The following is a 24,859-nucleotide window of genomic DNA, read 5'->3' as shown; positions in this document are numbered from 1 at the left end:
TCCTATGATATTCAGTATTAATTGTATGATGAATATATTCAGCTAATGTCTTGTGTGATTTAACCTTTTTCTGTCCGTAGTGATGTATGATACATATGTTAAAGTTTGACCTAGATGTCATTCATGGGGGGGGGCGAGACCATTTTCGGGACGCCGGGATTGGCCAATTTTAGCAACGGGAAATTGGGATTGCCTTGTTTAAAGATCGGGAATTCGGGATAGAAAATCATCGGGATACGGGAAACCCACGTTTTTAGCCATGGGAAAACGGGATTTTTATGTTAACGGGATTGACAAAAAACTGTACCTTGGACAGATAAAAGTGCCATTTTCATCATCTCCTTGGCGCTATTTTGCCGGCTCCGGCAAAATAGTGATTTACATAGAGTTTTGCTATTTTGCCGGTCTTAACTAAGATTTTAATAGAAGTATAGAAATTAAGAATAGAAAAAAGATAGAAACATACACTTTAATAAGGAATCTCTATACTAAAATGTCTTCTTTAAAAATTTATTTAATTTATTTAAATTGACATTCTTTACTTTTAGAATAAGTAGTCTCTAAAAATGTGTATTTTTCAAATATTTAAAAAAGAAAAACATAAATATCAAAATTGATACAGTACTTTTTTCTTTAATAGGAAGTCTAAAATAAAGCAAAACATTTAAATTGATACTAGTACTTTTTTCTTTGATAGGAAGACTAAAATATATTTCTTATATAATAAATACACATAAGAAAAGCATACAAACCCATAAAAAAAAATCGACATTCTGATTAAAACTTTTAATAAAAAAATTATATTAGTTTTGAAACAAAAAGTAACACCCAACAACTTCAAACTGCTCGATGAGCGTTACTAAACCTGTTTCTTTTGCGTCTGCATCACTTTTTCAGACTGAAAAAATCAGATAATTAATATACAATTTAGTATTCAGCATTCATAAAATCATAAAATAAATGCTGTCAATAGCTAGATTTCTATGCATTGTGTGTACAATAATTTTTTTGTATTAATCTTTAACTTTTTGTCTGGTTTTCATGATTTTTGTAGTCCTCGTTTCACGTTTCCTCAGTTACACATAGTTGTCGTTTTCAAATTGCTCTAAAACCTGCTGAAGCTTTTCATATCTGTCGAAAATCAAGTTTGTTTTATAACATCACATTTTGTTGTTTTCTTTTTTGAACGTTTAATGTTCAACAGAAATTAACGTATGTACATGTAATTAAATGATAGAGTTCTCCGAATTTAACTGACCAGGAATGCAAAGCGAACATTAAAAGGTTATTGACATCTAGCCACATATATCCTTTGTGCATAAATAGTTTCCTTAAAAATATATTTCATATCATCTTGATTAAAAATCTGAAATAGCTAGACAGGCAAAATAGCAAAACTCTATATGAATCTCTATTTTGCCGGAGCCGGCAAAATAGCGCCAAGGAGGCTATTTTGCCGGAGCCGGTAACATAGCAACTAAGAGGCTATTTTGCCAGAGCCGGCAAAATAGCCACTGCCTTTCATTATACTTCAATCAGAATCGCATCTAGAAACAGAGTAGATCCAGATCTTATTGTTATTTTTGTTTTTTTGAGTACCATATTTAATATCCACTGTACGCGAATGAAATGCTAACCAAAATTCATGATAAATGTCTAACCTCCTTGGTACATTTGTATTAGTGTCGCTCTGATTTAGAGTATCAGTATACCCAAAGAGTGTGGTAAAGGTTTTTTTCGCGCAACGTGTTTTGCCATTTTTAATTTACAACCTTCCATGAAAAAAGTTTTTGCTTTACTGTGAAATTAGTAAAAACGGCAAAGTGCAAGCATTTTTTTAATTTTTCGTTCATCGTGAAATTGGAATTTTATTTCGCGTTTGTCCGTGAACATAACGCCTTTTTACAACCCTTCCCAAAAGTTAGACTTGATTTGGATATTTTCAATAAGAGTAAGACCTAAAAGAAAACACATATGTTTCCGGTACCCCTATATATATATCTACCCTAATTTTAAGTACCTATAATCTAACTCTACTCTCAAAAGGTTATTGGATGTTATGTGGACAAGCACTTGTTAAGTCAGAATTTTTCTCCCATATGAACCAGTCAAAAACGTTTAAAAAAAAACTATTTTGCTTTCCTACCGATCCTATTTTTTATGGGCATGTTACCTGAAACAAATGTATTTTTTTCTTCGCCTTACTACACATATAATTTCACAGACACAGTCTTCTCTATAATCGAATATTATATAAAAATATTTCTGGCATTCTGCAATTAAGAATTTTGAAAATAACAAATACCCCAACTTGACGTGTTTAAAATGTACGTACTAAATATATTGGTCAAAATGCACAAATTGAAAGCAAATAATTAGGAACAACATTACTCAGAGGGGTTAATTTTCAAAGTTTACCAGGACAGCCTCCTTTTAAAGTTGTGTTAGATGTGTCTATTCATTATCTCAAATAGTGGAGGACCTCTTTATTAAATAAATGGTGATTTCTTGTTTATCGGGATCAGGATTTTTAACAAAATATGTCCGGGATTTCGGGATTTTCTTATATTAAAACCGGGAAATCGGGATGAGACCCCCTCTAGCCCCCCCTCATTCATATGTTGTTACTATTTAGAAAAATTCTGCCAAACATATTTTTACATTCCTGTCTGATTTTTAGAAATCTGTGGTCGTATGTCAATAATACTTCACCACTTACGAAAATTTTGAAAGTTCAATGATGCTGAGCTTCTTTTGTTATATGACAGAAGTTCATGCTTGAGCAATTACAATTTAAAGAACAAGATACGATTCACTCTTTAATATCACTTTTTCTGTATAAATTACATCCTCTCGAAATAATTCAAGGTTTGATGACTTAGTTGCATCTATAATAAACGATACAACAGATACAGTTACTGTGACAGTAAAGTCAACCACATATCTTGACTTGCATCTATAAATTGACAATGAGGGTCTTTGAAACCAATCTTTATGACAAAAGATTTCAGCTTCCCAATTGTAAACTTTCAATTTCTATGTATCAACATTCAAGCAGTGCTTTCATATAAAACATATATCTACCAGATGATACCATATTTTAGAACTTGCATTTCCTATCATGATTTCATTGATAGAATGTTGCTGATCATGAGGAAGCTATTTAACCAAGAGTTCTAAGTGATGAAATAGAAATCATCTCTTCTTGAATTTTATGTACTTTATCATAAGTTGGTCAACTGTTATAAAATAATTGTTTCACAGATGACAAAGGATATGTTCCAATTGCCATAGCCTCAGTCATGTCCTCTTTGATGTATAGATTGACCTACAAAATAATTAATTAGACTTATCACTGAATTTTTACTTTAGGACATGATCAATAAGATGGGTGCCACATTTGGATCTGTTTATCCTAGAGCACAAAAGATTCCCCATGGTTTTTGGTGGGATTTTTGCATACTGTTGTTGTTTTATGGTCCTTTTCTTGCCATAGCATTGTCAGTTTATTGATGTGGTTTATAAGTGTTTCTGGTTTATTGTTTTTTATAATGATTAGTCTGTTGGTTTTCCCGTTTCAATGGTTTTACAATAGTAATTTTTTGGGGACCTTTATAGCTTGCTGTTCAATGTGAGCCAAGGTTCCGTGTTGAAGACCTTATTTTGACCTATAATGGTTTACTTTTATAAATTGTGACTCGGATGGAGAGTTGTTTCATTAACACTCATACCACATCTTCTTATGTCTAGTTTGTCATGATTTTATGATGAGAAATAACGTTATTTAAAGCATTCAATTAATAGAGCCTAAGCTCATTACAGAAAACATTAACTTAAAGAGTGAAGTAGCCACATCAGAACGTATGCATCACTCCAAATATTCCCTAAACCAATTATTTTCTTATCAAACTCTGCATTTTGAAAAAAATTGACCAAATATCAGTCAATAGCAACTATGTTGAGAAATGCCTAGACTTTATTGCTTGTAGTAAGGCTATGTATATTATATATAGAAGTGTTTTAAGAAATATAACTGGTCACCTATCAAATGGAATTGAAATAGGAAATGGTAAGGTACCACTGTACTATGGCCTCTTTTATCCTTTTATAGAAACCGGGCTAAATGGAGAATTATGCTGGAATACTGAAACAAAAATCCCCCCTAGGGCAACTTTGGTACTGGGAAGTCGAAGAAGAAAGGCATATGGTTACATGAGATATGGGATGATAGTTCTTTTCTATGAAGAAGCAAGAACCCACGTCAATGAACTTTATCCTTTCCAGGTACCAGCGACATTGTTCTAATATGGTCATGGTATTAAGGCACTGTCTACGGTTACATGGAAATGTAAAAATAATAGAAATATTATTGATACATTGGAAACTAATTGCCGAAATACAGGGTTGGGGGTAAGGATCCGATTAATTACGAAATGAATGTAACAATAATAATTGAGTCTACAGTTACATTGCATTATTGTTACATTAATGCACTTCAATGTACGCTAGATTAATTAAACTTGAACCTTCTAAAGTTGTGTTGCTTAATTTTTTTCGTCAATAAGAATGAAATTACTATCACAAAATATCTGGACTCTGAAAATGAAAACACTGATTCCACCAGTTTCAACATGTCGGCAAATGTTACATCAAGTGCCTTCACAATTGACTTAAATTGGATTTTTATGTTTTATTGGGTTTTTCACCTATGCTGAGTAGGAGGTGAATCTAAAATCAGTAATGGACGGTAATTAAATCATATTGCAACCTGACATATGCTTCCAACAATAAAATTGGACGAAAATATAACCGTCGCAACAAGGATTTTTATATACAAACCCTTGATCGCAAGAGTAAACAAATATTTTTCAATCTGAAGCATGACAGACATTGAAAGTCTCTTCAACTTCGAAAAAGTATAGTACAGGATGGAATTGTATAGTATGAAATACAGACGTGCATATTGCTGTATCACTTGTTTGTGATGGCTGCTTGAAGTGGTTTCACCAAGATTCGTCGGACTAAAAGATGCTCACAAAACAACATATTGGATTTTTAGAAGCTGTAATATTGCAAATAAAAATGTTCCAAGTTTTATTATAATACATTATACTAGTACCAGCGTACATTTAAGTGAATAAATGATGATGCAACAATAACACAATGTAACCATAGACTCAATAATTATTGTTACATTCGTAATTAATCTGTTCCTTATCCAGTCTTGCATTCCAGCAATTAGTCTCCAACGTAAAAATAATATTTTTATTATTGTTACATTTCCATGGATCCGTAGCCAGTGCCTATTATTAAACATTGAAAGACCTTTTGAGGGCATACAGCCAGAGACCAAAAGACGAATATGTAACTACAGGTCATTATACGACCTTTAACAATCATCAAAACCCAAACGTATAATAAAGCCATGGAAGCACACAACGAAAGAATCACTAAATGTGAAACTTTCAATATTTCAACAGCATGATGCTTGCTTAAAACAATTGTGGCAGACGAAAACTAACAACGTCCACTGGAATACAGATATCCCGACTTGAGACAGGCACAACAACTGCACGTATTGCCATACGATGAGGTCCCGATCTACAGAAGGGAATGATGATGTAACTGTTTAGCGACAATATCTAGCTTTACAGTTCCCGCTCGATCGGCTCATTACCCGAAGGCGTTTTGTGAGCATTTAAATATTATCTTCAGTTGGTCAGGAACAGGTGAAAGGTGCAATTTTGGAAGGCCGTCATCTTGGTTTTCTTGAGTTATCATATGGTTTGGTTAAAAACGTTTTGTCGAGTCAGCGACTTTTGTCGCAGAAAGCTCGACATAAGGATAGTCATCCGGGCCAGCTATATCGGCGCCGTAAGCTAACTTCTTCAAAGCATTATATTTTAGAAGGTAGAAGGCCTAGATGCTTCATACTTTGTATATAGATGCCGTATGTAACGAAGTTTCCATGTGTCCCATGTCCATTGTCCTTTACCTACTCATTTTCATGCTTCAGTGACAACTTGAAAAAAAAAGTTAAAATTGTGAGTTATGTTAATTTCTCTCTTATTATGAGTAATATGATAACTATATTAGATTTGGCATTGCTTGCAAAGTCCTCATGCCCGTCAGACTTTTCACTTGACCTCGACCTCATTCCATGGATCAGGGAACAAGGTCAAGTTTTAGTGGTTAAGTCCATATCTCAGATACTATAAGCAATATGTCTACTATATTCGGTGTATGGAAAGTTTGTAAGGTGTATATTTCTAGCTGGCAGGTGTCATCTGACCTTGACCTCATATTCATGGTTCAGTTGTCAAAGTTGAGTGTTTGAGTTCTGGTCTTTTTTTTTAGTACTATATATACAATAGATCAACTATATTTTGAAATATTTTGTGATGTATATAGTCTCGCAGGTTTTATTTGACCTTGATCACATCTTCAAGTTTCATTGCTCAGTGTAAAGCTTTTGTGTTTTGATCTGTTTTTCTTAAATAATAAGCAAAAGGTTAACTATTATATTTCTTGTATGGAAGGATTACAAGCTGTTACAGTACATATGTGCCTGGCATGGGTCATCTGACTTTGACTTCATTTTCATGGGTCATTGGTCAATGTTTAGTTTTCCTGGTTAAGTCTTTTTCTTAGAAACTATAAGCAATAGGTCAACTATATTTAGTATATTGAATGATTGTAAGGTGTACATGTATTTCTCGTTTGGTTTATATGAACTTGACCTCATTTTCGTGAATCACGTTAAGTGTAAGTGATAGTTGTAGTGAAGCTTTATATTTTTACTATCAACATAATTTCAATGATTAGTATAGAAGGCGAGACATTTCAGCGTGTGCATTCTTGTTTACTATTTTACTGGGGGGTTTTTTTGGAGTCTGGCGGGGCTCCCGTGACAACAGCTGTTTTCAGGGCCAGGTTGGTCACATATGCACTTATCTCAGTCAGAGAAACTTATTAAGGTATAACGGAAATTCTTTGAAAGAATTTCCGTTATACCTTAATATAACTCTTATATTACGGTATATAGGATTTTTTTTTCTGAGACAAGTGCCTGTGGTATTTTCGCTAGGTTGCAATACAATTCTCAAAATCTACAAATGGATCGTCATATATTGTATCATACAATATATCCATACTTCATATTGGAAACACGTGGCAATTAAGCATCATATAAGAACATGCACAACATGCTTCTATACTTTCTTATTCTACTTTCAAAAAGAAGGCATACTTGAACCATGTTTACACATGACAGACCTGTCTCCACAATGACTGCAGACACGATTGAAAATATAAATATCTCAAACGGATCTAATAACAGTTGATCCTTTGTCCATGCTTTTCGAGAAAAGAAAAAAAAAAAACATAAGTCTGAAATTTCATAGGCTGATATCATGAAAATTCACCATAACAGAAAACAAAAGAAAGTATAATCAGATCCTAGTAAGGAAGGCGTGGACACATAATATATGTATTGTAATAAGAATTATCTCAAACAAGGCTAACATAAAGATACACACGGATCACTCAAATTTAGGTAGCATATTTTTAAGTAAAAGCCTGCTCTAGGGAGTAACTTGATGATAAATCTAAAACTCTCGATAATGAGTAGGAATCAGCCTGAGTCTGTCCTCAAAATCATATTAATTTTAAATGAAAGCTTGGGGAAAGGTTGTGTGGAATAGGACTGCAACATATATGCGTTTTTAAGACCAAATAGTAAAGGTCACAGCAGATCATGTCATCTGAAGCAGTTCAATAAGACTTGGGCCTCAAAGGTAATAATTAATGTATAGGACATATGCTACAAATTTTACATTTGGAAAACAACTGACTGCATTGGATCATAACTTAGCTATGTGATGGATATGTATCGTGCAGTGATTGTGAAACATGGCTGTGTACATTCTGTATATATATGTAAGTCGTCTTAACATCAGCCCAACAATGTAAGATCTGTAAATTTGCTTTCGCCGGGATTCGAACTCATGGTACTGAGATGTCGTGACACCAAATCACCGTACACTGTATCCTACACGCTAGACCACTCAGTGGCGGATCTAAAAAATTTCGTAAAAGGAGGCCCACTGACTGCCTAAAAAGGGGCGGGGCGATTCCGTCAAGCTTCAGTGATTCCTTATATAACCAACCAATTTTTTTCTGAAAAGGGGGGGGGGGGCTTGCCCCCCTAAATCCGCCTCTGCCACTAATAAAGCTTTCGGTGGTCGCGTGTTAACTCTCCTCGTCAGTTGTAATCTAGCGTCGTAATACAGTACATATGATATATAAGGTATGAAGATGGAATTGTTGAGTTGTCACTGGTTCAGACGTAATTATTTCTGTGACAGTTTCTTGCATTCATTTGTAGAATCCTTTACAATATCGGAGATTTCAGCTGATCTGTAACAATAGCGTATATAGATCTATATGTCTCTGGACTAAAGACACTAAAACCTCTATAACTAAAATATTCTAAAACATCGTTTAAACTTATTTCGGAATAAAATGTCTGGTACGAGTACGCTAAACCTCGGGGGGGCCACTTCCTATGTAATGACTGGTAGGGATGAGCCGCTGGAATAGGTCACTATTTCATGCTTCATGATATATGAAAAGGGTGAGAAATTCAGATTAAATATATCAATAGGTTGATATTATCACTTGCTGGATTATATCATAAGTATCTGAAACTAATCAAATGTTCGTATTTATTTTTGATGGGGTTAAACCACAGTCGTAAATGCATCAGCTATTTGTCAAACCAATTAAACTCTATTTATTCAATGTGGTATTTCCACTGAGGTTAGCTATAGATGCAATAAATCCAATCATTTTGACATTTCCACCTAATTAACATTAAAAGGTTTGTATACATGAAACATTTAAAGAAATTCCATAGCATAGTGTCAGCGTCCTTCAAGAGGGAACGGCAAATCAGTTTTTAATTAATGTTAAACTCAGTAAAAGTGATACTATCTGAAGTATTACTACATTTATCTGACAAAACATATGTTATTGTCTTTTGAAATTGAAATTTCTTCATAATTAAAGATATAAAAGGGGCAAATAGCACTGGCAAATAGAGGAGTGAAGAATTTATTGGAAAAGCAAGGTGTGATTATTGCGACTGCGTTGCTTCTAAACAAGAACGTAAAATGAGCGGGACCGCAAAATTTTTTGTAAATACTAATGTACAAGAAGATGAAAAATATCCAAATATATCTATAGGTCTGTTTTTTGTTCATTAATATATGACAAGGTATATATTTTTGATAAACAAAATATATGAAAAGGGTGGGGTACTTGATGTCTCAGCTGCTCACCCCTACCAAAAAAAGTTTGAAGTGGCCCCCCCGAGCGCTAAACCGCAAGAGAGTCACTGGTATGAATGCTGATACATGGCACAGCCGTGCACTTCAAATAAAAATTTCATGAGATACCCATATCACTCGCGGCTGTCGTTGTATTAGTCTCCTTTGACAGCCGATTTTTTTTTGTCTGATAATGCTCTCTCGTTATTGTCAACTGAGTATTGCACAAACACAATTAACACAAGAAAATAAGTTACATGCCTGATATATTTGCTACTTGATGTTTTGATTATCCGAAAGTTTGACAATTTAGTTATCTCCCTTGAATTCAAACTATGAAAGTATTTACCTTTATTTTTTTATTTTTAGACTAGTATTTAACAAAAATATCATATTCAGATTTTTTGTATGTAATTACAAACCAATACAGTAATATAAAACATTTAATATAGTGATTTTGTAATTGTTTGTACTTTTAAAAATACAATTAGGGTTTTGCTAAACAAATTTATCAGTTTATTTTTAAATAAAATTGAACGTGTAGACTGCAATATTCTCGTCCTGAATATGCATGAAATTAATATATTTAGAATGTAAGTGCGTCATACTACGCACGTTATCACAGTAAATGGAAATTTTAAGCCCACACAAGACAATCGATGTGGCGGAAATATGAGTCGGTATTTCACGTAATGTTTACGTTAAAACATACAAAAACAGTTTCAGTTAGAAGTTTTGGGTTAGTATACAACTCGTTTTATCAATATCCATTTGACGTGGCTCAGTGCTTGTACATTCCGCCAGTGTGTTATTGTTCTATGATAATTTTCGTATTCTTGTCTTTCATTTTTGCTAATGTGCTTTGTCTATGTGCCTTTCTGTGTTTTTTTTTTTATATACATATGACGTGGCTCTGTACTTATTATACATCCCGTTATTGTTGCTATTATAAAATATTTTTGTATTCTTTCCGTCATTGTGGTATTGTTCTATGGTGAATTTGTGTATTCTTTTCTTTAATTTTTGCTAATATGCATGGTCTTAATGCCATATTGTGGTTTTTTTACATGTTTGTTTGTTTTTATAGTGATTTTAAAGATTATAAGATAATGTCCACTGCTGTTCCTCTTTTTGACATTTTCACCTATTATGTCTGCTTGATTTGCTCACCGACATCGTTGTCAATATAATAGAGTTTGATGCGACTGTCATACAAGTCAGATGTTTAGCTAGTCCAAATAATTATGACGTTTGGCGTTATAATTATTTGTATATTTTGGACTAATGTTTAGCTAGCTTTAAACCCAGGTTTAGTCCACCATTTTCTACATAAGAAAATGCCTATACCAAGTCAGGAATATGACAGTTGTTTGATGTGTTTCAGTTTTTGATTTTGCCATTTGATTAGGGACTATCCTTTTTTAATCTTCCTCGGAGTTAAGTTTTTTTGTGATTTTACTTTTTTCCAAACTGTTGACACAAAGATGCATACAAATCATATTTCTATACAGTATTGGATCTCATAAAATAAACTAAATTCCTTTGAATTTTAAATGTGACAATTTATCTTCATTTTGTATGTTTTTTTAATCATTTACAATTAATGTAAGATGAATTGAGAAATGTATACGAAAAACACTTTTTTTACTGCAATGAAATAGACAATTCATTTGTAAATGAGAGTCCAAAGATACCAACTCATAAGTCGAAAATAAACTGACAACGAAATGGCAAAAAGAAAAAAAAGATAAATCTATTGTCAATAAATAGTGAAAGATTTAAATTACGATGACCAAAAATAAATTTGAACAAAACGTGCTGAAGATCTTGGCACAACATCAATTTTAGTGAAACCCATAATGAACCTTAGTCAACGAAATACCAAAAAATCTGGACGATCATTTCGTTAGGCCGACTAGATCTAGCAGAAATTGCTAATTGTGTGGACACTTTGTTCAAGATATACTGAACCACCTAATATGTATGTGCACAGAACTTCAATAACAGAGACTTTCGTTATACAACAGGTTAACAGGATTGACAAGTGACAAGTTTGTGTACACAAGGGTTTCAAAATCGGACGAGAGCTTCTCAGATCTTCTTCGTGGCAATCAGGAAGATCTCTGACATTTTAACACCATTAAATTGCAGAGCATCATTTGGAAGTCCATTAACGAAGGATGTTTCCTTCTAAAATACTTTTTACTGTAATAACTTCTTCATCCAACATATTAAGTGACTTTTCTAATTTTTTTATTTCAAAACTTCATGATTGTACAATAAAATATGCATTTTGCCATATGTCAATCTCCTATAGGAGGAAATTAAATATGATGACCCCTCCCTCCAATAAAAAAGGAGAAACTCCATAGCACCAGAAAAGTGCAGATTCCTTCAGATGAATGCAATGGAACTTTTTGTCTTAATTTGTACGGAGACCGCTTTAATTGACACTTAAATCTCCCAAATATTTCCATAAAAAGAAGGTTTTTGAAACCGAACCAAGAACAGTGTGTATGGTAAAAAAAAGCGTCCATAATTAACATTCTGATACAGTCTCATTTTAATTTTTCTTTATGTAATTCCTGTGGAATTAATAACAACCGCAAGATTGACGATATAGTTGTATAACCTAGTCAATGTAATAATTAATACATGATTGTATAATTGCAGCAGATGACTGCGTCCTGTATGTAGTACAGTGAAATAAAAAACGACACAGACGCAGACCTACCAAAAGAAGATCAGGAGACCCTACAAACACGGGAGAATGACTGGTTTATGGAACTCAATCCGAACAAATGCCAAGTCATGCCCATCACCAACAAGAGAAAACATATCAGACAATCATATGATATAACATCCATGACCACGTCTTAGGGGAAGTCTAATCTGCAAAATCATATGGAAGCCAACATTTACCACAAACTGAACTGAAGTACCCACATAGACCAAGAAATAAGAAAGGCCAGTAACATCAATGTTTTTTTTTTCGCAGAGAAATATATATCAATGCCCACGCAAAACCAAGGAACTCTGCTACACGACCCTTGTGGGACCACAGATGAAGTATGCCAGAATCATTTGGGATCGACAAACTGCCAAATAACGGAATTTGACGCGACTGTCACACAAGTGAGAGGTTAAGCGCTATAAAACCAGGGTTCAATCCACCATTTTCTACATTTGAAAATGTCTGTACCAAGTCAGGAATATGACAGTTGTTGTCCATTCGTTTGATGTGTTTTATCGTTTGATTTTGCCATTTGATTAGGGACTTTCCGTTTTGAATTTTCCTCGGAGTTCAGTATTTTTGTGATTTTACTTTTCTGCCAAAAACGTAGGGTAGAAAGATTTGTTACTGGTGACTACCACCGAACCACCAGCGTAGCAAACATATTAAACCAACTGCAATGGCCAACTCTACAAAAACGTAGATCTATGAACAAAGTCATAATGATATACTGCATAGTCAACCACATTGTTGCAATACCAACATCTTGCTTAATTTCAATAGGAGCAACCTTAAAAGGACACAACCAAAGACTGTTGGTTACATTTGCAAGAACGTAGCTATACCAGCACTCGTTGTTTCCAGTCAACATCAGATTAGGGAATTACATTTCTTTACCTTGTTGTAGTTGTACCTAAAGTTTATGATTTGTCTAAATTAACAAATAATAACTATCATCTGATGTCCTGGTATCATAGTTGTTTGTACACGTTTAAATCAATAAATGCACATACGAGTCAGTTGTATAATGACAATATTTATTTTTATTCTTAAACATCTTCAACATGTGTAAACAGCAAATTATATAAATACTACTAAAATAAATAGTAAACCTTCTAATGAGTATGTAATCATGATATCAGATCTATATTTAATAAAATACAGATGGTCTTTATCCATAAAAAAAACAAAAGAACTGATTGTTGTAAGTGGACATTAAGGTAACGTATTTAAAACAAGATATACTTTTGATATTTCATTTTCAAAAGGCATACAAGAAAGGCTAATAAAAACATTTAAATTAATAAAAAAAAAAAAACGGTGAGATTTTTGAATATTTGTTCATTGATATTTAACTTTAAATATTGTACTCGTGTTTGATATGCAATATTGCTTTTGCTAAAACAACAAGTACAGAGATAGAACCCCTCAACTTCAAATGCTGAATTATGGAACTATTTCATTTCGTCTAGTTCCAAGCGAAGAACCGTTTTTGACCTTTTAATGCCACTGTCATTCACATTTTGACAACACTTTTGTTGGTCTGTTTTCATTTTTCACAATCGGTGTCACTGTCACTTTTAGATACAATTATTTGTTTTCCTGGTGCACCGTTTGTTTGAGCAGTTTTCTTCATTGCAATTATAGAAGAAGAGTTGTCACGCTGAATGGGATTTGCAATTGTCTGGTGTTTGTATTCCAACATCATGTTATTCAGGGGAGCTAATCCGATACAAGCCCGGAAGATGTTTTCGATACAGCACCTTTGTTTAAACAAGGCATTTACGACTGGTGTTCCGGCGGGTACTAACGGTGCTTTGCATAAATAACTCAGAATTGTCAAAACACTATTAAAGCTTTGAAAGCTGTTGTCATTTTCAGTTTTAAACTGAATTCGTTCACAAATTTCAGCAATAATGACTAGGTCTATTATAAGAGGGCTTGCTAATAACGAATCTTCACAAGTGTTGTGAATCACCAAGGTATTGGATCCTCCCATCATTATCTCTGACGTATACTCGTCCATTGCACGTTTGCTGTCTCCTACATGAGGTACATATTTGATGACCACACAATGATCAGGCTTCTTCTTGTCATGATAGAGAATATCATTAGAGTCGACCATATCATCGACAACATTACTTTTGGAAATCTGAAATCATAAAATTACCATTAGAATTTTTGAAATGTTTTTTTTTGGATATTTGTTATCCACAAAAAATGTTCTTCTGTAAATATTGCAAAATTCAAAGACTTGTTAAGTGTGTGTCAGGTTTACTCAATAGTTTGTTCATATCTTTTAATCTATAGCCAGTATGTGTTTACAGTTGTGTATTCATTTGAAAAAGTTAATAGCAATTATGTTTTTTTTTTAACTTTTCGAAAGTTTAAAACAACAGCATTCAAAATTGAAAAATAGCTTTAAAAGTATTCTTATCCTCATCATTTATAGAACTCTGTTTGATAAATTGTCTTGTTGTTAATTCTACCAACATGGCATATCTTTTTTTTTTATAAATTTCTGTGATTCTTCAGATAGCGCAAAAAAAGAAGGTTAAATATTGGTAAAAGTACTTAAAATGCAAAATGATACTAACCTCTTTTGACCTGAATGTTTGTGGAGCTGACAAGTTTTTACCATCATTGTTTCCAAGATGGTTATAACTAACGATAGAGACCGGCTTGATTCCAGCACTGACTAGAAAGTCAACAAGAACTGACTTGAGTTTTGTTTGTCCTGACTTAAAATCATCACCAGCAATAAATACTTTCTTCTTATTGGCTAATTCAAGTGCGCCTGGTACAAATGTGTTTTGTGGAGACCCGTTGATGTATGTAACCTGAAAATAAAAGAAATACCATCATTACTCTCATAGTTTTATAACTGTTCATCCATCAAGACACATAACACTTTTTAAATTGTTTTAATTTTTGTTCAAATCTTAGTTGCTAAATGTGCAATAATTAAAAACCTTTATTTCTTTTTTTTCTTCTTCAAATTTATTGATTTTACGAGAGGAGGTCAATACTTTGTATACTGTTACACCCAATGCAGAAATGAATCAGAAGCAGGATGGTAAAAAACTTGTATCAGCAGTCCTTCAGCTTGTATATCTAATTATATATATGATTCCTACCCAACCATCCATCAATCAAAATATTTCAAACCATTTGCAATTACAAACATGTTTTTTTTTTTAATATGTATTTTATGTCAAATATACTCACTCCTTCCAGAATAGAAGCAACAGCGAATAAAGTTGAAGGTGAAATTTCCTTTTCTCCTTCCCTAATGCTTCTTAACAAATTTTCAGAAGTGTCGTTGATACCCGGGATGAGATCACTATACCGCTCAGTGTTTGCAGTCCACAAAATTATTACTTTGTCGACACCACTTTCTTCCTTAAATTCACGAATATCTTTGCGGATTCGATCCAATTGTTCTTTCTTGCTTCCAGTTAAAACATTGTCTGCCCGTTCTTCCTGATTTGCAGCAATGTAATCTGGTATATAAATTGATGGTCGTGGTCTCATGTGCTTCATATGAGGACGGAGCTGCACTTGTAGGTTATAATCAAGCACTTTAGCTCTTTCCATTGAATCAGCGATATTCATGGATGATATGTCCCATCCTGTAATTACAAAAAAACATTTATTTAATATAGAGTTATATTAACGTAGATATACATATCTAGAAAAACAACAAAAAGATTTGTCAGTGTTTTATGGTGCTTTTTTCGAGTGGGTGCCTTAATCTTTAAATTAAACCTTTACATTCCTGGTCCTTGCCGTGATATCCTGAAATGCCATCTTTGAATAGGGAAAAGAGATAAATAAACATACATAATACATTCTACACGAAGATCAAAAACTTGTCATGTATTTTATAACCGTACGTGTACTTGCCAGGAAGAAAGAGAGGCAAAAGTTACCAAAGGGATACTCAAACCAATAAGTCGAAAACAAACTAATAACGCCACGCCAAAAACCAAAACACAATTAACACAAAGCAAACAACAGCAATAACTAAAAATATATTGGACAGTACAAAAGAACACCCAACCATGCATCAAAAACAGACTACTCTGAAGAAAATCGATGTAAAAACAAAGACAACAATGAACAATATATGATACATAATATAGATGACTTGACAAGGACACAAAGGGGGTGTATTAAAAAATTTGTATATGCACATCACCCCTTCCTAGGTCTTTCATGTGTCGTAAAAGTTAAACGCACCATACTAACATAAAACAAGAGTGCACACGCTGAAATGTCTCGCCTTCTATACTAATCATTGATATTATGTTGATAGTCCTAAGTATAAAGCTAAGCTTTATTACAACTGTCACATAAACTTAACATTAACCAAGATAACTAAAAAAAGACCAATGAACCTTGAAAATGAGGTCAAGGTCAGATGAAACATGCCAGGCAGACATGTACAGCTATAGTGTGTGATAACATTGTGTGAGGGAATTCGACGTTTGATGTACCACTGTTCACTCCAGTGCAATTTATTACAATACCACTGCATCAATCAGAATTATTTTTTTTGCAGTGTTTTAAGAAATGATTTTGCTTTGTTGTCGCGTATTATTTGTGAAACATTCAATGTTTTAAAAAGGCGAATTTTCTTTATAAAGTCAATGATTATGTTGACTTTTGAAGGCCAAACTTTCTGCAGCCTTAAATACGCTAATGAAAGATCCAAAAACTATACCAATACATAACGACATGATTATGAAATTATAACAAATCTATTGGTTAACAAATTTTTACTCGTTTTTGCAAAATAATGAACTTAATATATCTGACATTTTCTCCCTACCCAGTTTACCCCTATACATTTTTATGCTGTGGACTGGTCATTGTTATTGAATCGTAGGCAATTTGATTGGATTAAGTTGTTATTAGTTTACCTTCAAACTTGTTTATGCTTTTCATACATGACTATTGATTAATTAGAACGTGCATGAATGTGACCGGTAACTAAAATGACCTTCAAACTGGACACTGGACGAGTCAATATTATGTTTTATCAATGAAAGTTAAGGTATGAAAGGTAAGAATTGCCACTTATTCGATTTTCACAAAATTTTAGGAATATACAGTTGGAAAGGTTATTTTTTAAAAGCCTATTGTGAAGAGTAAAGAGAAAGTTTACAAATAATACGTTTTGTTCCATTAAACAAGTCATTTTCGTAAGAGAAATACCGAAATATATTTTACGCACGACTACGGCAGGTAAAATTATTATTTATCATAATAAAAAAAAGCATTTTTCAGTCTCATTGGAATATGTTGATTACAATTAATCCCAAACTTAACAAGTAAGTAACTAAAGTCAAAATATGTCCGATCTGCCTATTTCTGCACATCAAAAGTCAATACGATCGTTTTAAAGTCAATTTCGTCTACCTCACAAAATCTTGTTAGGCACTATAACAATGCTTCTATATACAACATAAAATGAAATTCAAAACAGTGTGGCTGTGGCCATTGATTGACACATTAAATTCATCCATTGACTGGGACAATTTACGTGAACGTTGGTCTGTAACGACCACTGTTGACGACGTACCTACGATAGACATTTAAACTGTGGGGTCACCAAAGGTTTCTTAACGCCTTTAATTATAAAATCATTCGAAAAATTAATCAGGAATAACCTTTATGTTTTGATTTAAATAATTATCATTGATATAAGTCAAAACATCGTGTTATTTCTCATTAATTTTTCGAATTACTTTATTAAGGTGTTGAGAACCTTTGGTGACCCCATAGCTTAAGTGTCTTTAAAAAGTACACAGTGAGCAGTGGTCGTTACATACAAACGTTCACCTAAATTGTCCCAGTCAATGGAGGAATTTAATGTGTCAATCAATGGCCACAGCCACACTGTTTTGAATTTCATTCTATATAGTTGACCCATTACTTATAGTTTAAGAAAAATAGACCAAAACACAAAAACTTAACACTGTGCAATGAACCGTGAAAATGAGGTCACAGTCAAATAAAACCTGCGCGACTGACATAAAGATCATAAAAAAATATTTCCATACACCAAATATAGTTGACCTATGGCATATAGTATTAGATAAAAAGACCAAAACTCAAAAACTTAACTTTGACCACTGAACCATGAAAATGAGGTCAGGGTCACTGGACATCTGCCCGCTAGACATGTACACCTTACAATCATTCCATACATCAAATATAGTAGACCTATTGCATATAGTATGAGAAAAACAGACCAAAACACAAAAATTTAACTATAACCACTGAACCATGAAAATGAGGTCAAGGTCAGATGACACCTGCCAGGTGGGCATGTACACCTTACAGTCCTTCCATAGATCGAATATACTAGCCCTATTGCTTATAGTATCTGAGATATGGGCTTGACCACCAAAACTTAACCTTGTTCACTGATCCATGAAATGAGGTCGAGGTCAAGTGAAAACTGTCTGACATACATGAGGACCTTGCAAGGTACGCACATATCAAATAAAGTTATCCTATTACTTATAATAAGAGAGAATTCAACATTACAAAAAAAATTGAACTTTTTTTTCAAGTGGTCACTGAACCATGAAAATGAGGTCAAGGACATTGGACGTGTGACTGACGGAAACTTCGTAACATGGAGCATCTATATACAAAGTATGAAGCATCCAGGTCTTCCACCTTCTAAAATATAAAGTTTTTAAGAAGTGAGCTTACGCCGCCGCGGCCGCCGGATCACTATCCCTATGTCGAGCTTTCTGCAAAAAAAGTTGCAGGCTCGATAAAAAAAGGACCACTTTTATAGGTGCTCCATAAGTTAGTTTATGTCAGTACAGAAGCATCGATTAATCGTTGATGATACCCTCTGCGACTAACTGTATTGAACGAATCCTGAAAACTGTCAGTCCACCAGCATTTTCGCCAAAAACAGGAACCTAAAACATCCTACATTTTGTGCGTCTGAAGCGATTTTGGGGATTTACTTTCTTCTAAAGAAACGTTCATAAATCACCAAAGGCTACTAAAATACGCGAAAAGCTAAATGACAAAAAGCTCATTTATCGCTTATTTGTACACCATAAGCAGTAGAAATGTTCAAGTTAAAACATTTAGACCTTGTCGTCAGGGATTATATACAAAACATTGATTGAAAATACACTCATTTAGAAAGTATTTTACTGGAGTTAATAAGTAAGACGGAAACGAAGTATCGTTTGAACATGTACGAACAAAAACCGTTTTTAAACATGCAAAACTTTTCACTTTAGACTCAAATTTAGGACTGGTTTTAGCTTGTATGCATGGAATGCTTATCATATATCGTTTAATACGACATATCCAACTCTTGAACAAAGTTCTGTTTTAGAAATAAAAAAAAAACATCGTCCAAGTTTATAGGAGCAGTCAATCACGACCTAAATAACGAACCTTATTTTTACCTTATCAGGTCACCAAATAGAATAGTCATTACTTTTTAATACGTGGAGTTCATTTATTAGTTTAAATACCACCATGTAAATACACAATGCCGATTACAATGTGTGCCAATTTAAGATTTTTCTGTCGATCTATCAATGGAATTTTACAACTCGTACGTTCTATGTTTATGGTTACTTCTGGTTTGTGATTTGACTACAACGTACTTTATTGAACCGGGTGGGAATATAGATTTTATTTCTCGCCATTTACATTTAAAACCAGAAGAAAAGTGCCATTGATTCATTTTAAAAATCGTAATGCGTGTTCAGAAAAGCTTTTATGAATTAATAAAAATCAATAGCGCTCTATATATGTATCATTAAAATTAATCATCATGTATATCAAAATGATCCTATCTTACGAGAATGAATACTCGTAGTTCGTTACCATTTTATAAATGCTGAAATATTATATATATATAGAGTTCTTTTAGAAAGCCATTTGCATATGTCAGGAAATTTTTTGTTGACGCACCCTGGTTCCGTACAATGCACTAAACACACTCTTCTTTTTTAATTCGAATTGATTCGAATTAGTTATAAGTGAAAACAGTATTATAGAATAAGTCTTCCATTTGGATCTTATGTAATGAATAAACTTCTATTGTATGCCACCTTTTCACCTGAATAAAAAAAACTAGATCATAAATAAATAAATGTGAACCTGTATGACGGTACTCACCATCAATAACAACATCGTTAGGGTCTACCATTGGCAGGATGTCTTTCATTGGAACATAAACCTCTCCTTCTGGGCCAGTACCAAGACCCACAGTGCTAGCCTGGGTTATAGACCCAAAATAGTTGGCATGTTTGAGGCCTTCCTTCGTATGCCATGACATTTTGTGCTTGTTTGCCAAGATGGCGGCAGTTACAGTACATCCGTTGTTTCCTCCCCATCCTACCAACATCACTCCGAGTTTTGGTACCTTCCTTTCTGTACGGAATGTGTACTGTGTGGTGACAGGAGTAACGTTGATAGTCCCATCAGGACCGTTCCGTACCTGTGATGTTTGGTAGTCATATTTAGATTCTATGTATTCTTCTGTGTACGTTACATTTGGACTATTCACTTTGATAGTTGCCATTGTTATTCAATCTTAAATAGTAATATTTTATTATTAGTTTGATTTTTCCTGACAATAGAAAACTTAAATTTATTTTTTAGAGGCCTCATCGCACAATAATAAAAATACAGCATTACAAAGTGTTTACTATAGATATAAGATATAAAATAAAGCCATTCTATACAGAATTATATATTTATGAGATTATAACATTAAACATTACAAAAAAATCCTCTTTTATAAACATATTCATGTGTACATTATTTGGACATGGTTCTGTAGAATAAATTTATATTAATTAAATGATTTGTGCTGATAAATGTCATTAAATATTTGCCACCGGACGTTCAGCAAACAACCATCAATCAATCTTCTGTCCAGCGGTAGAATCAATAAAAATAACAAGTACAACTGGAAGCCGATCGTTAACTTACATACTAAATAATTGAGAATGCGGGTCAGTTGAACTGCTTTAATTTTACCTGATCTGAACAGGTACTATTTTATTCACTTATGAATTTGTACTGAACTGACAGAAGTTGTTAGAGACCCCCCCCCCCCCACACACACACTCAACACGTGTTGTAATTTTTAGTCAGTACATTTAAAAATAACATAACTTATTACCTATAGCTGAATCTGATATGATCCTACCTGTTGTCTATTCGACTCCTTTGCAAATAATGATAAATATACTGGTGTTTTAATTTTTTTTATAAGTTATGACTACCATAATCCAGTGTTTTGTAATGGTCATGCATGAATGGCAACGGTCAAAGTCCAACAAAAAATATACATACATTTAAACCCGGCATATGGTCTTATAACATCGTACGATACCTGGAATGTTCCGAGCCAATCAGAGAACTCAACGTTGTTATTTACAAGAAAACATCAATACTATATCATGATATTTGTTCTAAGTATAGAATCTTGATTTTAGTTGCATCATTCGAAATCTTTAGAGTTTATTATGTGGAGTTATTTACTTTTCAGAACCATTTATGCCCTTTTTTGATCTTTTTTATCGAAAAATATTCCAAACCTTTTTTTTTATATTACGCGATGAAATGTATGTATACATTAATGATATTTCACAATCATCAATTTTCTAAACAATCCAATATATATATATATATAATAACTACATGTGGTTCTTTTGATACATGTATTCTAATTCTAAAAATAAGTGTATAAAATTAAAAATAGTAAGCCCTTATTACAATTTTCTATATTTAGAATAACCGTCAGTTTTGCATATGAATTATAAATAAAAAAGCACATGAGAAATACCGGTATCACATACAGAGATCAGCAGAGAAAAAATGAAATAGGAACCGTCAAAAGAGCTCAGACACCAATATGATATTTTTTTATCTTTTAAATAAATCGAATTTACAGGAAAGTTCAAAATGCAGGTACACAATTTCACTTTTTCTGTTAAAAGGGACATTAACCGTCAAAATCTTGTTCACCGATTTGACTCAAATTCTCATATTCGACTTATAACATACTAAAACGTATATCCATATAATGAAAAGTCTAAAATAAACAATTTACGACGCATATATTCGATAATGTGTAATAGTGTGTATGTTTGTCTCGACGCCATCTATACATCGAGATGTCCTCCGAAGACTGCCGATGTTCATATAACATGATGCAAACATAAAAAAAAATAAAATAGATTGCGAACTCATGCAATTAGATTTTTCTAGATTTTATTTGATTTAATATGATAGGTTAAAATAATATGTTTATAATTGTTTTTATCTGTATAAGTGTTTGTGAATCGAATCAGTCAACCTAATGGTTTACCAGACGAATAAATGAATACTCCGACTACGGAATGAGGATGGTTTGTTAACTCCGTAAGCAAGCTAATCTTGTACGCGATGTGCGAACAATTAAGATGCGAATTCGATCTGTCATTCTCACTTATGCACGAATGATCAAAATTCAGCTCAATAACTCATGAAGAGGTAAACAATTTACTTACAAGTAAAATTGTCACTGATTTTACTTTGTAAAAAGCAATTTATCCGAAATAAAACATGGAGCGTTATTATTCTATCATCAACAAAAAATAACTCGACATTGGAACAAAAATCCTGATAGAAAATTAAAGCTCCGCTGTATTGACTTTACGATAAATACGAAAGTGCTTGTTTAATGCTGCTACATAAAAAGAAAATTTACTACTGGGAAATGATGTACATGTTATTTTATAAAATTTCGTTGTTTTTAGATGGTCTTTTTGTATTCACTGCAAATTACTATGGGTATCACAAGCACGTGCTCTAGTGTCTTTGTACCATAGTGTTAATTTAAAGTAAGACATTTGAATGATAACACTTGCACAAATTGTCAAATTCTGATGGTATCCTAGGTTCCATCAACAAAAATATCAATGACCATTTTACATCTTCCCCATATACTATTAGATTGGAACAACGCATTAGTCGGCGGCAAGCAAAACTCGAATTTAGTCAACAATTAGTTTCTTGACATGAAAAATGATAGTTGATTAGAACAAACAGTCACTTTCCCAGTAGGAAATGTGGCTCTTGACATATTTTATACCATTATACCATCATAAGTTAACATATGAGAACCATTATCTGGAAAAAGTGATCCCGACATAGTATTTATTGATTCGAAGACAAAAACCTGTACAGAGAAAGGTCTATGTCTGGAAAAGGACAGACATCGATGAAATGAAGGATAGAGTAAAGGCTCTTCCAAGGAATTTAACAAGTCGTTCAATAAATCTCTAAAATGTGGGAGTTTATAAAATCAGGCATAAAAAATATCAAAGATGTCGTCAACGAGACACCACCCACCATGGATAAATGGAGATAATAACAAAAAAGCAAACAAAAGACACAGGAATAACTGAATCAGTACAAGATTTCAAGCGTTACAAATAAATAAAGGCAAAAGCAGAATCCTATGCAAGAAGGCATTTCCCCCCTATGTTTATGACATCATCAGTCTAGAACAAAAATAAAACCCTGAACTATTCTGGAGTCTCATCAAAAGCAAGAGATATAATAATGGAGTTGGAACACCGAAAGGAAAAAATGGCCATACATACTCAGATAACAATACCAAAGCAAACATCTTGAACAACATTTTTCTTTATTTTCACAAGAAATGAAGACAAAACCAGCATTAAAAGTATGAACATTCAACCATTTTCATCAACGGAGGACATATTTTATAACAGAAAATTGAGTATTTACACTTCGGTCAAACCTTGACATCCACAAAGCGTCTCGACAAAATGAGATATCCACCAGCTGCTCAAAATAGTTAATACATATATTTTAATCGTATTTACAACAATTTTCCAAGCCTCATTAGATCAAGGTACATTACCAACTGACTGGCAAAATTTCAATGCCGTTCCTATCTCCAAAAAAACAAACGAAACACAAGTAAATCAAATTAAAGGCCTGTCTCACTCACTGCCATTTTTGTTAAAACTCATAGAACACATTATCTACAGTAACATCATGAAGTACTTAGAGAAACACCCAATACTGAATGATGTCCGACATAGATTCAGGAGAGAACAGTCTTGTGAGCCCCAGCCCATACTCTCCATCCAGGATCTTGGGAGAAATGTCGACATAATTATGGACCTTATCCTACTGGATATTTCAAAGGCATTCGACAAGTTACCAAACGAAAGGGTCAAATACAAGATACACCATTATGGTATAGGGGATACAAATCTGACCTAGCTAACAACGTGTCCTACTAGAAGGGCATTCATCTGAGTCAGAACATATACGGCCTGATGTAAAGCAATGAAGTGTATTGGACACGCTATGTTTTTGCTGTTTATCAAAGATCTGCCAGAGTATGTATCAACATCAAGCGTCAGTCTATTTGAAGATGATTGCGTCTTTCACATCTAATAAAAACAGATACGATACTGACGAGCTTTAAAAAGATCTTGACTGATTACAACAGTGGGTAGCAGACTAGCAAATGAGATTCTATCCCCAGAAATGCCAGCTGCGTAGGGTTACCACTTTAAGAAATCAAATATCAGCGAATTGTAAAAAATATGAACATGTAGACAAAGAATTCGACGTTGCAAAATTCTTGGGTCACCATACACAAAACCTCAACTGGAACCAATATATTAGCAACACCAAGCACGCTTTCCGCAATGTTTTCCTCGCATCGAGTATGTAAATAGTCAACGGTATGAAATATTTCACTGGA

At 33.4% G+C, this 24,859-nt stretch overlaps 1 protein-coding gene across 2 annotated transcripts; it reads right to left on the bottom strand.

Moving 5' to 3' along the window:
- Positions 1-13,083: 13,083 nt before the first annotated feature.
- Positions 13,084-21,411, bottom strand: LOC143069288 (uncharacterized). Of its 2 annotated transcripts, none has more exons than XM_076243856.1 (5): positions 21,275-21,411; positions 20,236-20,652; positions 15,292-15,695; positions 14,661-14,903; positions 13,084-14,215 (listed from the first exon to the last, which is right to left on the bottom strand). In XM_076243856.1, the coding sequence occupies exons 2-5, from the start codon at positions 20,639-20,641 to the stop codon at positions 13,613-13,615; spliced, it is 1,656 nt and encodes a 551-aa protein (XP_076099971.1). In that variant the 5' UTR covers positions 20,642-20,652; positions 21,275-21,411; the 3' UTR covers positions 13,084-13,612. The 2 variants fall into 2 exon arrangements, with proteins under 2 accessions (XP_076099971.1, XP_076099963.1); XM_076243848.1 differs by having other exon boundaries at positions 21,248-21,380.
- Between the last annotated feature and the right edge of the window lie 3,448 nt (positions 21,412-24,859).

The sequence above is a fragment of the Mytilus galloprovincialis genome, chromosome 1, assembly GCF_965363235.1.
Source record: "Mytilus galloprovincialis chromosome 1, xbMytGall1.hap1.1, whole genome shotgun sequence".
In the NCBI taxonomy this organism is placed as follows: domain Eukaryota; kingdom Metazoa; phylum Mollusca; class Bivalvia; order Mytilida; family Mytilidae; genus Mytilus; species Mytilus galloprovincialis.
This window is presented reverse-complemented; position numbering and strand designations above follow the sequence as displayed.

Bases quoted from the DNA above. Each gene is read 5' to 3' on its own strand.
- LOC143069288 (XM_076243856.1), bottom strand. From the start codon at position 20,641: ATGGCAACTATCAAAGTGAATAGTCCAAATGTAACGTACACAGAAGAA. The intron at 14,904-15,291 runs GTGAGTATATTT...TTTTATTTTCAG, and splicing joins TTGCTTCTATTCTGGAAGGA to GTTACATACATCAACGGGTC. The intron at 14,216-14,660 runs GTTAGTATCATT...TTATGATTTCAG, and splicing joins AAACATTCAGGTCAAAAGAG to ATTTCCAAAAGTAATGTTGT.